At 43.6% G+C, this 16101-nt stretch overlaps 1 protein-coding gene across 10 annotated transcripts in view; it reads left to right on the plus strand.

Moving 5' to 3' along the window:
* LOC111243268 (uncharacterized) overlaps positions 1-16101 on the plus strand; it is a 165509-nt gene that overhangs the window by 110574 nt on the left and 38834 nt on the right. For all 10 annotated transcript variants that reach the window (XM_086980541.1, XM_086980532.1, XM_086980552.1 and 7 more), the window contains one exon: positions 8648-9032. In XM_086980541.1, coding sequence (XP_086836667.1) covers positions 8648-9032 — 385 coding nt within the window. The remainder of the gene's footprint in view (positions 1-8647; positions 9033-16101) is intronic.

Genomic DNA, 16101 nt, shown 5'->3' on the forward strand with positions numbered 1-16101 from the left:
ATTTTCAACTCGTGTCTTCCTTTTTCCTCGGTTCAAATCGGAGACTTTAGAGCCGGCGAGAGTAACGCTGCCTACGAATAGAGAAACGCTAATGCTAGCCGCGATGAAATATAGGCGCGGGGCAGGTAAACAGGAAGCGCAAGAGTCTTTGGCAAAGCGGACTGTGTGCGACGGATGTGGGTCGTATTCAGTGGCGCGAGCTGGCGGAGTTGAATGTACGTATTTAATATGCATCGCCGAATCTTCGAAGCGACGGGGCAACTACGACCCAGCAGCAGGGGCAATAACGATTCCGTGTCTGCTAGTTAGCAGGCACTATTCGTCAAAATACTAGTGGGCGGCCAGCCATTGTGAATGATGCACTCCCACGACACACAATACTCCTTCTACCCCCCCCCCCCCTTCAACTCTGGGGTAGCAACAAATACACCAACATCGGAAGATCCTCCCCCCCACCCACCCCCGTTGTAGTTAAGTAGTGCGATGACGCTGCCGAACTGCCTGAACACGTTTAAACACGTTCAGGCAGAGAGTAAGAAGGTGAAGCGGGACTGACAACTAGGGCGACACTAGTAGCAGCAAAAGAAGATAACACAGAGTGTCACCGTCATCGCGCTGCACAGCATGCGACAATCAATGACCTACCAGTGTTTGGAGACAGGTAGCGTTATTGAAAGAGAAAACTCCAATCGCCTTCGTTCTCCAACTCGAAAGAAAAGCAAAAGCTTCTATATATATATATCGTGTGTGGATTGCGAAAGGCATTGAATGTCCTGCAAACCAAGGTAACCCTGAACGTGCTAACTTGTGAAATGGGGAGTTAGGAAGTCTTTCTGTAGGCTACTTGTGGAAGAGCTGTTCCGCGTGTCCGCCGCTCATTTCATAGTGGGCTTCTAGGATCTCAGAATGCGGGAGGCGATCGTGGTTGTACTCTCTGGCGGCGCCCATCGTCATTTTCGTTACCAGCAAGGCTGGTGAAACGAAGCATCGTCATTGAGAGTGAATTTTTCCCTAGGAGATGCAAATCAGCCCATATCGTAACGGCGCTACCAGGCACTGTTATAATGCTTATTATTAGGATTAATATTATTAGTATTTGTTACGGCTATTGCTACTGGTGGTGTCATTGTCGCCTTGTTTGAAGAACCCTGCTGCATTTGCTGGTAACTTGGTGGTATAGTGAAAGACTATTAGAGGGGACGAGCTAGGGTGGGGGCAGCGGGTATTCGTATCTTGGGTTATTCAAGTTATCATCGCGTAGGCAGGCGCGGCCAAAACTAGCAAGTAAACAGATTGCATCGCATACGTTGCTGCGATTTGAAGCTCTCTTTCTATGGTCTTATCATGCCATGACAAGCTGTTGCTGGCACTGCTCGATGTTGATATGGGTACCTAGAAGTCTGTTTACTAATAAAAGTGCCTTACTGTAGAATAGTTTGTTTTTTCCTCGTCGTTTTACTCCAATCCAGTTCGTGGTGTAATACAGATTTACTAATTTGATGGCCATATTTACAATTCTCGATTTACAAACGTATTTCCTATATTTTCTCTGCTAAGAACGTTAATATTTTGAAAGATCTTATTAGATCCCCACTTATCTTAACGCATACACTTTCTCTCTCGTGTTGAATTGGAGTAGTATGGTTGTGAAACGGAACGCGTCAGGCAGATGCCTCGGGCAAACAAAGATCGTAGGTAAAATCGAGTGCAGTTCTTAGAAGCTTTTGGCGGCAGCAACTTAAATTAGTATCGCCGTATCCGGAGATGCGCATTATTTGGCACCCCCCTAACCAGCGTAGGGCAAATAGAAATCGCAATAAAACTATGCTATAGAATTAAACTTGCATAATGTTACTATCAAAATCGCGACCGTCGATCAGCAAGTAATCACAGTAGTAATTAGAAAATGAATGCTGGATGCATTTCAAGACGGCTACGTAATGAGCCCCAATACACCCCCATTCAGTCAATGGTAGTCCAGTGTGGCACGTGCGTTTGTGTGGGCCTTTTGCCCATTTCGATCATCACGAGATTTCAACGCGCTATTGTTCGTTTCATTACGAATGCACAGATCTACACGGTCGTATCGTTGCGTCATTGTCTTTAAATCTGTCTCGTCTCTTCAAGCAACAATGGCAACTGCTAACTGTCTGCATCCGACAATAGTCGCGTGTCTATCTAAATTGCGGCCCAGTGTCTGTTTTTGGGCGAAGAACTTGGACGACCCTTTCAACCCCTTTCCTTTCCCCATACCTTTCTGATGCTTACTCGAAGTTTTAGGTCCCGCTCAGTTCCAAATCTCTTATTGCCGTGGTTGAATCGGAACGGGACTGAAGAGAAGAACAAAAACAAAGGAGAGGCTTTCTAAATCAGTTTATCCTATTCCGACTCTCCGAGATGGAACTGGGCCGACTCAATCCACTGGGGTAGAATGGAAGGCGAAGGCAAAACTGAAGCAATGAAATTTTTGTTGAATAGGATAGAGGGTGGGCATAGTTAAGTCTTCTTGTTTTTATGGACACGTGCGACCACTGGCACCGATAGCCTTAATCATTCTTATTTCTCATATTCTTATCTTATCCAAAGCCATAGCGCAAGCACCGTACGTATGTGCATGAAACCGACTAGCTTAGGTGAGCACGGAATACTGGCACCTTAGCCTGGTTACCGTGTTCTGCTTCACGCCAGGCAGACGGTGCCTAATCTAACAAAAATTTTGTCCCTCGATATATACGTATATTGGTAGACCAATGGGGACGGACACGGCATCCAGTACTGGACTTTACCCATGAATATTTTCCAAGATCGTATCTGAAAGAAAAAGATGCATTTGCATCTTGCATCATTCCGGACGGCCATGTCTATTTAATATGACTACAGCTTCAATTGAAAGCCTAAACCACAAATTACTTAATCTTAACATATTCCACTCATACTCTGTAAACTCTTTAATAGTAATCCTTCATTAAGTAATATTATCAAATACAAAGCGCAGCTCAAATAAGCTACATACAAAAAATCGAGTAGAAATAAATCTTGTATTGACTTCAGGCCAATCAAGCTGACTCTAGACTCACAAGTATTAAGGTACAAAACAACTAAAAAATGTAACAAATGCCAAAGGATCCAAAAAGGCTAACCGTAGAAGCTTATCTATACCGTCTAATTGGCAATTGATGTTCTGATTTTAAAGCAGCCGCATTTTGAATATTGATTATACGCTTATATCTAAGCTATCTCGTATAATTCAGGCTCAACATTTCAACAGGACCTTAAATATAGCCTCGAAAATATAGAAATAGGAATAGGTACGGTAGCTCCGTATAGGAGGGTATATATTTTAAGGTTAAGATTGTTAGTTTGCAGAAATTATCGAACAAATCTTTCTTCGTGGGTCTATTGGTATATTGTGTAGATTTTGGATAAATTTTGTTTTTTTTTCTACAGCACTTGTTGTTGCTTGATAGCGTGCCTACTTTTATGTGGTTTCGTATCCTGGCGTCTTTGCTCGTCCTTGGCAAAGACATTAAAACCAGTCATGCAAGCGGGAGTCTCATTTCGAAACTTTAAAAACTACAGATGCATATCATGGAAAATGAAAGGCGTAGTCCCGTTTGCATCTGCAGAAGAGACGAGGGCAGTTGCCGATGAATCAGTAGTAGCCCATTGAACCCTCGTTATCGGGCGTTCGGCAGAGCATTCGTTGTTGAAAGGGACGAGGGACTTGGCAGAGAGAAGGAAATAACTTTATGTCAACGTCGGGCGCTTTGGCCGCGTTTGCTTTGCTGGTCTATATATACACACAGGCTGTATTCGCTCGCGTCCGACGTTCGGCAGCAGACACCGCGCCACCGCAGCCGTTGGCCCGAGTCACCACTTCTCTGACTAACTTTTCCTCGTAAACTCCAAGAAAAGAAGAGAAGCTCTAAGGGTAAGCTCAAGCGTAAAACTGTAGCAATCAGCCAAGCTGAGGACAGCCGACCTTAGTTGTACGGCCAACAACGCGAGATGGAAAAGAGAATGGAAAAAAGCAAGAGGGAAAATAAAAGAACGCTTAGTAAGTCAAGCAGCTCAAAATCCGAGACAACGAGCGCCGCTGGAGACGACGCGCGTACTCTGCTAAAAATGCTACTACTGTTCCCTTTGTACGGGCACAGAAGCTTGCCTCGGTCCGCAACTGCCTCTAAATGCAAAGCCACTAGCCAACCATCCTGATGCCTACGACTGCTTCTGCTGCTGCTGTTGTTGAACCAATCGGGTTTTCCATCCATCTCTGTCTCGCGCAACCAACCTGATCAGGCCGTACTGCGTCGGTAGTGATTGCCCCCTAACAAAGCATTGGGGTTGCTTTGTTTTGCCTTGCCAGCCTTTGCAGCGCCATCGCGCAATTCCGCCAGAAGCCCAGATTGGGCACATATCGTCGTACACATGCACGCGATCAGAAGCACGGACATTGCTTTGCGTGTAACGCCGAAAACTAAATTAAATGTCAGTAAATAGGGACGGCAAGCAACAAAACCAGCTAGGACAAAGTAGCGTGAGATTGATTGGCAGCGAGTTTATCGGCTCGAGCCACTGCTGACAATAAAACAGTAAAATATTTTACGTGTTTTTTTCCGATCTTAACTATAACTGTGTGATGTGTGGTTGTTTAAAAAGCATATTGACCACGTTTCTAGAGTTAAGATTATATTATAGAAACCAGAAGACTAGCAGTAAAACTGGGCGAATCTGACCCAGCGGACTTTGATGTCTGTTCTTCCATATTTCACCATCCTTGTTTCTTTCTATCTTCCCCATATTTGTTCTAGGCAAACGTACTGCGCAAGGGAATTTTTTAGTGAAACCTATGCAGCTTATTTTAAGCAATTACTTTCCAGCTTTGATAAGGCACGTGTATTAACTTAAGCATATATATATTAAACTTATATATCATCGGAATATTTGCCGACAACAGTACTAGCTTAATCTGGCAGCGAAATTAGCCTTATATGAGTTACATGCGTGTGGTTACGTTGTGTATGTAAGCCTATTTCTATATTTGACACATTGAGATGGGTTTTACCCCACCCAGTGTAACAACACACGCATAAACATACTGGTTTGCAGTAATATGAGTATTTCGAAAAAAAAGTTGCACGATTTGCTTTTTTTGGGACGTGCATCTGTCTTTGATCGTCGACTCTACGTAGTTGTCGATCATAGCGATGATACACTATGATTTCTAAGAAGAAATACATGAACTGCTTCACCACTTCAAAATACAGCAGTGATGCTCATCCACTGACCCCGCCCATCTTCGCTTTGGGCTGGCTCGATTTCCGGCGCTCTACCCCTTCTCACTTCGAATGCCAAGGAAATGGAGTGGAAAAGTCAACCGAATTTGATATTGACTTGATTCAAAGTGAAGGCAAAAGCCTAGACGAAGTGTCGGAGGGTTAGGATGCCTTAGGTCGCACACGTCACCATTGCAGACTTGTAATGTAATGTCTCGATGTAGCGGTGAGATGTTTGGCTTGGGTGGCGTTGACAGTCGGCTGTTTCTCGAGCATGACCGAATGCTTGTTAAATCGAGCTTCCTTGCTTTTTTTCATTGGAGAATTTGTTAAAATTTGCAGAAGGGGGCTTGATCACGACGTAGAACGATCAATCCAACTAGGCTGACATCGCCGATCGAGTCGCAGATCGTTGACCAACAAATTTAGACGACTCATTCGTATTAACAGTAAAGTAGAAACCCAACTAAAGCCCAGCCATTTTAGAAGGTCAAACGGACTTTACATTAGCTTGTGTCATTAATAAAAAAAATTAGAAACTTGTTCCGGTCGTCCTTCCTATGATACACACTATTATAATAATGGTATAGTGTAAAAGTGCTCCTTGAAGAAATATGCACGTAACGTAAAGGACTACGGATATCATAGTTTCTAGCCGGGCGGCAAAATTATGTCTAATAAGACCTTTCATTTTCGCACATTTAGTGGCTGCATGGCCTAATCCAATTATGAAACTGCTTGAGCAACAGCATATCAATGCAAGCCTGAGACCTGAGATATATTTTACATCCTTACTAGTATATAATAACTATTTATTATAAATATATTATTGATATATACACTTAAGGTAACCTACGTACGAACTGATAATAGAGTTTGTCGTTATAATATGCGATTTTCATTCCGCTTGAGGCAGATAGCTCAATAGATGCACAGACATTTTTTATTTTATCTATTTATTTCCGCCTTCACGTCCCTCTCCATTGCACTTCTACACGACTCCAGCCCATATCGTTCATAAATACGTCTAATAAAAATAAAAGTCAGATCGCGTTGCAACCCCCTGGCGCTTGCTTCTTGAGGGTTTGCCCGCTGCTCTGGCTGCTGTTCCCCGCGCACTCGCTCTAGTGAGCTCCGTTACAACGACGTCGGCTGCAGTTTCCATACCGCTGCTGGTAAGAGACTCTGTCTGATTCAGTCAGAACACTCACTACCACCTTCGCCACCGGCTCCATGACGATCGTAGCTGGACCGCCTATGCGTCGCGCGGACACTGCAGACCGCCCTCTTCCTTTTAGACATTAGCATTTTAAAATCGTAATTTACTCCTCCTCGTTTTCTTCGTCGTCTCGCGTAGTCTACTTTTTTCTCTTCGTTGGCTAACACACAGACGAGATATATTGCGCGGGCGAATACGACGATCGACAACGGATCGACGCTGGCATTAGCCCAGCAGCGATAAATGAAGTCGAACGAGATAAAGGTGGATAAAAAAAAAGGGAGATCCGCCGATTCAAGTGCCCAGACACGCAGACACATGTCCATAGGCGTGTGAGGGACAAGGCAACAGCGAATCGACCCTCATCCGCTTCTGAAAACGCTTATCAGAGACGGCGCACTCACGGCGGTTCTGCTTCGCTTTGCTTCGAGTCGTTGGCCCTCGTGCCGCTCTGCATCGGCGTGTGTGTGTTGGTCCGGTATTCCCATCTGTAGTTTTTGTTGTTATTCTTTCCATTCGTTTCCTCAGCGGCAGTTGCAGCAACAGCTTCGCTCGTTTTCTGTTTCTCTCGCGCGTTGCTTCGTGCGTCTCTTTCCTCTTCCCCTCCTCTGGCCACTGGTCTTCATCGTCGAAGCTCGCCGTTTCTCTCGTAAAATGTTCTCCTTTTTTGCGTTCTCCTGAATCCCTTCAATCTTCCTGTGCTTATTTCTCTTTTCATTGTCAATATTTTTCCCTCCATTCGAAATTTCTAGGATTGCTCTCCGGCGTCGAATCCGACCCAAATGCCCCTGCCCCTTAAGTTTTTTGTTTTTCATACGAAGATATGAGCATATATGTATGTACGAGCGCGTTCCGTGTCTGCATGAACAGTGGGTTTGTGTTATTCCCTATAGATACACACGGAAACATGTCATGTACACAATGTGACAAAATGTTTACATTCATAATTATATATATAACGAGGAGAGCAATTAGTAGTAACTAATTAACCGAGAGCGAAATAGAAGGTGGAAGAGAGAGAGCGGGGCGGGAAAGGGGGGACGGAGATTCTCGAGCCTATAGCACCTGCGGAGAGCTCACTGGACAAAGTAGCCAAGAATTCCCTGTTTCTCGAACTTTTCCCCCGCTTCGTGGTTTACCCTTTGCCTCATTATCTTTTTTTCATTCTGTTAAAGAAATAAAGTACGATGTCCATAGCTCAAGTCGCGAGCCATTCTGTTGAGGAGGGAGACTGGGCCGTACGGCCGTTTTTTGTCACGGGGTAAAGCTCTTTCCTTTGGGGCCAAGCGGTCTTAATCATCGGTTTTGACATGAAGTTTAGCCAGCGTATATAAGAATTGTCTCTGTGATGAAAGAAGATTGCAAATAGGGCACCAAAGGAATGGGTAGTGCGAGAAGGGAAAGAAGTGACCATAAAATAACATTGAAAGACATAGCTATATTTTAACGCACTGGATGGACACTGTCGAGTGTGCCTAGCTGGGCTGCAAGCATCCTGCAGGAGGTCGGGGTGTTTTAAGAAGAGAAGAAAGGATATTCAAAAGTGAGCCAAAGTGCTGCAGTAGTACCGACATTAGAAGCAGCTCGGAATACGGAATGCTGCACTCCTGCAGAAGAAAAGTGACACTCGTCGTCATCAATGGGCAAACAGGACACTGCAACTATCTCGGGTAACGCTAGGTCATCCGCTATAAACGAATAGATAGCGAGCTGAAACAATGCACGATGGCCATCTGAACGGGATCCACTACCCTACCTCACATCGGCAGTATATTAAAGCGCATGAAACCTTACGAGCAGAGAGGTTTTGTGAGAGGTTATTGTCATTATGGAGATGAAAAAAATAAATGATAATGATAAATCAAGGACTCGAAATAAACGAGCATTCGAAGAAGGTGTAATGGCTCCGATTTCGTGTCGAAAGATCATTGGACGCATTGTCATTTACCACTGAACATTAACGTTTGTTACTATCAAATGCTTTGCGAAAGATTCGAAAATAGAATACGCTATACGGCTATATACGGTACTTTGACGTATATGGTGTTTTTATCATACGATCAGCATCTATACTGGAAATGCTGATTAGAATCCATCTGTTCTTGGTCACACTGAAAGCATAATGAAAACGGTACCCTGTTGTATTTAATAGGAGACCCGTCGAAAATCTCGTTGATGAGTCCACAACAACAGCAGGCCATTGCCGCCGCCCAGCATCTGCAGCTGCTCTCCCAGCTCCATCCGCAACTGCAGAGTCAGCTTCAGGGTCAATTGGGCCAGCTGCAGGGTCAGCTTCCCCCGAGTCTTCAGCAGCAACAACAGCAGGCCCTGCTCAACGCCGTCGCGCTGGCTGCCAATCGTGGTCAACTTGCCACTCAGCATCATTCCGCGACAAACAGTCTCGCGCCCGCTGCCGTTGCTGCCGCCGCCGCTGCTGCAGCGGCAGTCGCCCACCAACAGAGTTCCGCGCACCATCATCACACAGCCGAACCACAGCAGCAACAGTCGCCGAACTGTACCAGCTCATTGAAAGACAAGTAAGTACCAACTTTCCTTTACATTGACCTACCCCCGGCGTCCATTCTAGTGATCTGGACGTTGATCAGGAACGTCGCTTTAAGGAAGCCACTAGAATATGATTTCATTATATTGCATTCGTATAATTATATACATTCATTTTGCTTGTAGAAAATCTGTCATTGTTCTGCGAACATGCAAGGACAGCAATTAGAGTTTGGTACAGATTAGTCAAGCTTTTATGCGGGATAGGTGTGCCGGGTGTGAAGAATGTCATAGCTGTGGTTTTGACGATATCGATTTTTCAAGTTGGGCCTTTTGTCAGGACGATGGTCAGTCGGGCGTCGTGTGAGGAACTGAGGTTGGATGGGATGAACGCGAGCAGGACTATGACCATAAGACAATGAAAAGAGACCGGTACCAAGAACGGACCCAGGTGGGGAATTCTCATTGCAAAGATGAATAATAATCTTCATTCTTGCAATAATAAAAATGCTAATTTACTCGGAGACAGCCAAATAATATCGCTTTAAAGTTAGAGTGAATGACCTGTCGTCGCGGTGTGCTCAGTGGTGCTCCCTTCTATATGGAGCCAGGGCCGGTTCGATGAGTGCCCACCTAAAGTCCTCATTTGCTACTCGATATCGTGGTACCGCTATCGATATTTATAGTAACTAGGACGATTCGTGTATATTTTATTTAAGCCACCAATCAGTTGTACCGAAGTGACCTAGTTTCAGTATTACGAATTCACGATTTTTTTGCTATTTTGCTTCAGCCGATTGTTGCTTGAATGAGTCACTGCTGGCCGATCGGTAACATCTTGCTACTTCATTAAATCCGATCTTTACTATGATTCTAATTAGCCTCGGGCTTGATAGTGTTGTGCTTATCGATTACTATGGCAGCAGTAGCACTGTCCAACTGCGTCCATATGATGCTACGACGACTGATGCCTTTGATTTTACCGTAACGTCCGTTAATTACCTACGACTGGTCACACCTGGTGATATCCTAGTGCTTGTTATCGCTACTACTGCTATGCAACTAAGGAGAAATTGGGCTCATGTCTACCTTCGATGTCCGGATCCATTATGGGCTTTCATCGAGACGAGGCGAGTAAACGATCGGCAACAAAGGAGCACCCACTGGCCAGGTTGTATGATATTATTACCGGCATTTTGGCCCTTTTAAATCTTCGCTTGACCAAAATCAGTTTCGGCCTTACATTTGAACTGAGTAGAGCTTCCTTTCGGCCTGTGCGTTGGTCGCCTATTGATCATAACATGAGAAACAAAGAGAAATTCATTGATTTTGTGTTGTTTTGAGGAAATTCTAGAGTCATGTCATCTATGCAGGCTACCTGTCTGTCTGTCTGTCTGTGAGGGCTGCTAGTTTTTTCTGTATTTGTCCTTAGATCAAGAGTAATGACAGGTCCACTGTTCACTGGGACTGCAAATGAGGATGCAAAAAAAAACGCTTTCTCGTCTCCACTTAACTTATTTCGCTTTTCTGCCCCTGTTCTACAACAAGACGAATGCCCTTGTCATAGGACGGACCCGGACGTTTCGGCTGTCAGGACAAACACGGAGGAGCGACATGGCTCTGAAATCAGAACGAGAAATTAAATGAGGAACTGCGCTGGTATAGGAAGGCGGGATTGGAAGAAAAAATGAGTGAGAAAGAGAGAGAAATCACACGGATTTAAAAAAAATGATCAATTTCGAGTCATTAATCAACCCCGCCGGCTCTAGGCCGTCTCCCTGCGACCCTCGCCTTTTTCGAACCCCTATTACATATTGGGAGGTACGAGCACCGTTCCGCATAGACAGAGCTCATTCTATTCAATAGTTGCCGCAGGCGCAAATGCTAAAAAAGAGGAAGATTAACAATAATATAACTAATAAGAGGGGGAGACCGTACGACTATAATTCCGTATAAAAGCCATAGTACCAACACATCTCGTATTGCATAATGATTTCATTATAAGTAATATATGTGTACATATATATAATAATTAAATCTTGCTTCTCCATTTGTATCGTTAGAAATGATTTTCTAAATAGCAAATGTAGGCTTTAGGCGAGACATCGATGCAGGCGGTAAAGGAAGGATCTGCCAGGTGTAACTGGAATGACTTAATGAATTAAGGCCGTCTAGCAGTTTCCATGCGCTGCGTTGCCGGGATTGAAACTAAAGTTGGAACAATGGTTTCGCTCGTTACCGACAAACTTGCTTGGAAGCAAATTTTCGTAAGGCATACACAACGGAATGTTATTATCTAACCAATAGAGAGTTTATCAGGAGAGGTTAACGACGAAGTGGACTGCTGATGTGGTGGATGGACGCTTTTCCAATAAGTCTCTCCAGTAAGCTTTCTTCCGTGACGACGCGACGTCTTTGCCAGTCAAATTAAGAGACACGTTAGGTGACAGAAGTTCAATATTGAAGCTGGTCATGTGTTTGCGGAGCTGCCAACAACTAGCCTAATTGAGAGGTTCAAAACCGGGTTAGGGTCCACCTGCTTCGTTTCGTGCTGGGTCCGGCCGTCTAAACCAACGTTTAGGGGGATATAGCGTACGTAAAATTCGAAACATTTATTTAGCTCATTCAAGAATCAAATGTTAGCTTTGGCTGTGCTCTTTTCTACTTAAGGCGACAATTCAGTCGGTTGTTGTTGTGTCAGGTGTTAGATAAGTTGAAATTAAGAAAACGTTAAATATCATTTAACAGCCATAACGTTTCGAGCACGCATTTTAAGCCTACGAGAAAACCTTGAGGCCAGCTAGCTTTAGGTAGTGCCCTGTATTCACATTGTTTCACTTCATGGAAGTCATTGTCAACTTGTCGGTAGAAAATCTGTCCAAAGGCCTTCTCGCCGCGTTTGTGGGTTTAAATGTAGGATTTGCATCGCAGAGACCTTTAGCCACACACAGAGAATATATAGATGACACTTACAAATTCCTTATACAAATAAGCAAATTTCTTTGTCGAATATCTCTTTATGGCATCATACTTCATGATTTTGTTCATTCATTCATTTCATCACAACAAGTCATTATACCTGTCACGAAATTGACACTTACTCTGAATTTGACAATAAGAAACAGATAACTTCCTTTCGTAGCGACAAGTGAGCATTATAGAGTATAGGTATAATTTTGAACAAGAATTTGTGGCTATTTGATTTAAGAAAACAAACTAGAAACATACTGGTGAAAAAAAGATTGCTATTTTGTCACTGGGTTCCTCTACAACATGACTGAAAATAGTGTGTAACACCCCCAGGAACGCCCTCTGTTGTATCGTCAGCTGCCTGGTAAGTTGTTGAATCAATCGTCTGTGGCAATCATTTGTTCCTTATGTAATATGCATTTAGTGATCTAGTCTAGCAGTACTTGCAGATGCTTAGTTACCTTCTATCTAGCTCAAATAAAGATCGCGCCCAGCGACAAAAAAAGACTCTGCACTAACAGCTAAATATTGGCCTGTCGACGGTTTTTATATCGAAGTTAAATAATATTTTTTGAAACAATATTATCCAATTGAATATCGTTTTTTTGGCCATTTGGATGGACTGGCTTTTGTCAGTTTTCTGGTGACACCATATTCCTGTATGCTTTCCAGAACCTCTGTGGTGTCTGGGTAAAATATTGTGACACCTAATTTTTGCATCCCTTCATTGGAACTAGATTACCGTCATTAAGATGGGTTCTGCAAAGACCGAAATAGGTGATAGAAGAACGGTGCGAAATTCGGCGTACGATGGATATTTTAAAATTTCGCACCCAAATTCTCCCAGTTATCGCCAGCTAGCTAAATATGCATGCGGTTTGATATCGTCATAATAGAAGGAAGTCGACATTCATTTCTATTCATTAGCTGCGGTCAATTTCCTTCAGAGAATTTTTGTAATCTTGATAGCTGCCGACATTAGAAATGCAAGTCAATCGTTTTGCCGGACAGCAACACTTCACAAATGCTTTCCATTTCTACTATATACTTTTTTCCTATTCTATTATACATATAGCATCTATTTCTTTGGCGTCAGTTCGGTCAGATTGTAGAGCCCAAAAATTAAACGTCTTCCCGTGTATAGCTTTCTCACAATGGTTTAAAAGTGTTTTACGGTAGATAATTCCTTGGCGACGTCATAACTGCTTATGTATCAGTCTTCCCCAAGTTGCTTAATTATTTCATCAACTTTTTTCCACAAGCGATCGACCTCGCTTCGAGGAACATCTCTTATATCGAGATTGCCAGAAGAACAGCAGCAGACAGAACTATCTTGAAATTCTTTTTGCCGATAAGGTATCTCGACTATTGACAGTATAATCTTTTACGAGCCTGGGCAGTATTTGTGGCCTTATCGTAATAAAATCCTAAAATACAATGGATTTTTCGTAAAAATCTTACTCATTTTCAAGGCGCTTTACCTTAAGTCTGAATAAAGCTATTCCATCGATTTTAGCACGTCCACTACAATCAAATGAACTTTTAGCTGACACCAATGGCGATCTGACTCGGTTTATACTATTTGCTATAAATTACTTTAAAGTCATTTAGCTAGAAAAACCGCTAGCATTTTTTCGGTAATCCCATATACAATTTTCCCAGTTCTACGTTTTTATTGCTGGTTATAACCCTGTTTAGAACTTAGGCTACCTCACGTTTCCCTAGGTTTAAATGGCAATCGCGTTTCTGCCGTACTATCACCGAGTAAAGAAAGACATGTCTTCATATTAAAGGATAGTTTAGCTAAATTGCAAACATCAGCTGGTCCCTTTCGCAATGGAGAGGGAAGTATTTTGATGTAGACTCTTTTGAAATTGTTACGAAAAGGACTGTAAAGGACGGCCGAAAAACAGACAAAAAGAAAGGACACTCCTTCGGTTTTTGGAACAGCCAGATTTTCGGCGCGGAAATCATAACGAAGCACACGTCCAGCGACGAAAATATCTTCCACGAAATAATCATCAGTATAAATATCAGAAACGCTAGCACGACTTTTCGTCGAGTTTCCTCGAGAGCATTCCGACGTCGTCGAATGATCTCAGCCAATCCGGCCAAAATCCCGAAATATACAACCTCGATAGTTATATATACAATAGATATACATGTACAGGCTGAACAGATGATGAATATCCGCATTGATGATGCAGTGTCAACTGGTGCCTACACCAGCGTTGTTGGTGTTCACGGTACAGCAGAAACTGAAGTATATGTATTTTTAGTTTAGGTTGTTTAGTAATATTGTATGCTCAAAGGCTCTGCATTTTTCGTGTTTCTCGTCCTGCTTACTCTCTCCTTATTTGCGTTCAATTTCATTTTATTCTTTTCCCCCTATTCTGAATGGATTCCACCCCAGAGCGCAGAGTTGAACCGGGTGAATTGTTCCGTTATATTCTCGGTGTTGCCTCCTCCAAAGAGAATTCTTGGACTATCTGTGTCTAAGAAACAGCAGCAGCAGCAGAAGCTACCGCCGGCTTTTTCCTTCATCAATCTCCCGCTATAGCAAGTCCGTAGGCTATAATATATCACTGGGTTACTGACTATGGACCTCTCGACCGACTACTATCTGCTGTTGCTGTTGCTGCTGCGTTGTTCAGCGAAGTCCTTGTCGAGCCGTCGAAGTTGAGGCGCTTCATTCCCCGCAGCGGCAACAGCATGGGCCTAACTGGCAAAGTGATTCGCCATCTAGGCTTAAGGCTGGCGGCGACGCTAACGTCGACTGCCGCTGCTGCTGTGATTCAGAGTCTTTGTAGATCCTCTTCATTTCGTTCCTCTTTTACTCTGCTTCTTCATAGTCTTATTATTGCCTTTCCTTTATCTGTTCTTTTCTCTCCGCGCACACTTTCCTTAGCCGCTCGAGAAAAAACATTCCTTTCGCGAACGGTAGGGAAAGCATTATATCGCTTGCATTTCCTACAGCTGATCTGGTCGTTGCTTTCCTCGTGCTAGATGGCCAACCTTTGCCTCGTGGCTGGCAACTTGACCCACCTTGCGCTGACCGTGGGCAGGGCAGGGCAGGGCAGGGCAGGGCAGGGCAGACTGGTCCGCAGGGTGTGCAGGTTTTTGAGTAAATTCTTCAAAGATTAACACAGTTCATTGCATTGTCTGCGATAGGCTGCGGCGGCGGCAGGCAAAACTGACACAAGTGGGTGCCTCAGCGTACCCTGTCTTGATCCGTGTCTAGTGAAATGGCGGAAGGATAGTGTGTTAGTAGAGTAGTGCGAGGTAATAGCAGGAGGCCGAACGTAGCCAAGCCAGTTTCGTGGCTGGATGCACTCGGCCAAAGTGTAGCGAGTTTCGTTTCCACGTTGAATCCCTCTGATCTGACAGACCCTGAATATAGGAAGAAGGGCTCCAATCTGACAACAACGTTTTGCTGAGTTGGGTGTGACACTGCGACTGTGCTCGATAGTCCTATTGACAACAGTTAAGGAGAAGACAATAGTTGTTGATTCCCGTACACTAGTAGGTACCAAGCCAATTGCAGTGTCACCCTTCGACTTGGTTTTAGGACCTCTTGGGTCATGGAAGTGTATATAGTACATGCATATCCACTTATTCGGCATAATGCTATACGCCAAAGAAGCTGGATATTTTAAAACCGTAATGTACATATATATATATATATATATATAAATTGGAAACGGCTAAAGATGGAATTTCTATACAAGGATAAACCTAAGGACTTCCAACTTTTTTATGAATTCTAAGGGGGCCTATTTTGTGCAAGATTGCAAACTGCAGCCACCCGCTTTGACTTATCACATGGATCCATTATTTGATGTAAGTCAACTGGCCGCTATAGATCGTCCTATCGATTTATCTATTAGTGAGCCACGTACGTAACATCTTGCTAATGAATAGAGCCATTTTTAAATCGTCTTCTATTCAGTATCAGAATGGCTAAAGGTCTTCCACATGCAAAACTAAGGGCGGCCTATTTCTTCGATGGTTTGTCGGCGTGCTAGTTCTCTTAAATCATTGAATCATTAGCCACATTATCGGAAATCCTCGCCCTACATTTAACTTAATACCTCTTCTATATATTTGTAGTACGTACACTTAGACAGTTCCAGC

The sequence above is a fragment of the Varroa destructor genome, unplaced genomic scaffold (genome assembly GCF_002443255.2).
Source record: "Varroa destructor unplaced genomic scaffold, Vdes_3.0 BEIS01000001.1, whole genome shotgun sequence".
NCBI classification, from domain to species: domain Eukaryota; kingdom Metazoa; phylum Arthropoda; class Arachnida; order Mesostigmata; family Varroidae; genus Varroa; species Varroa destructor.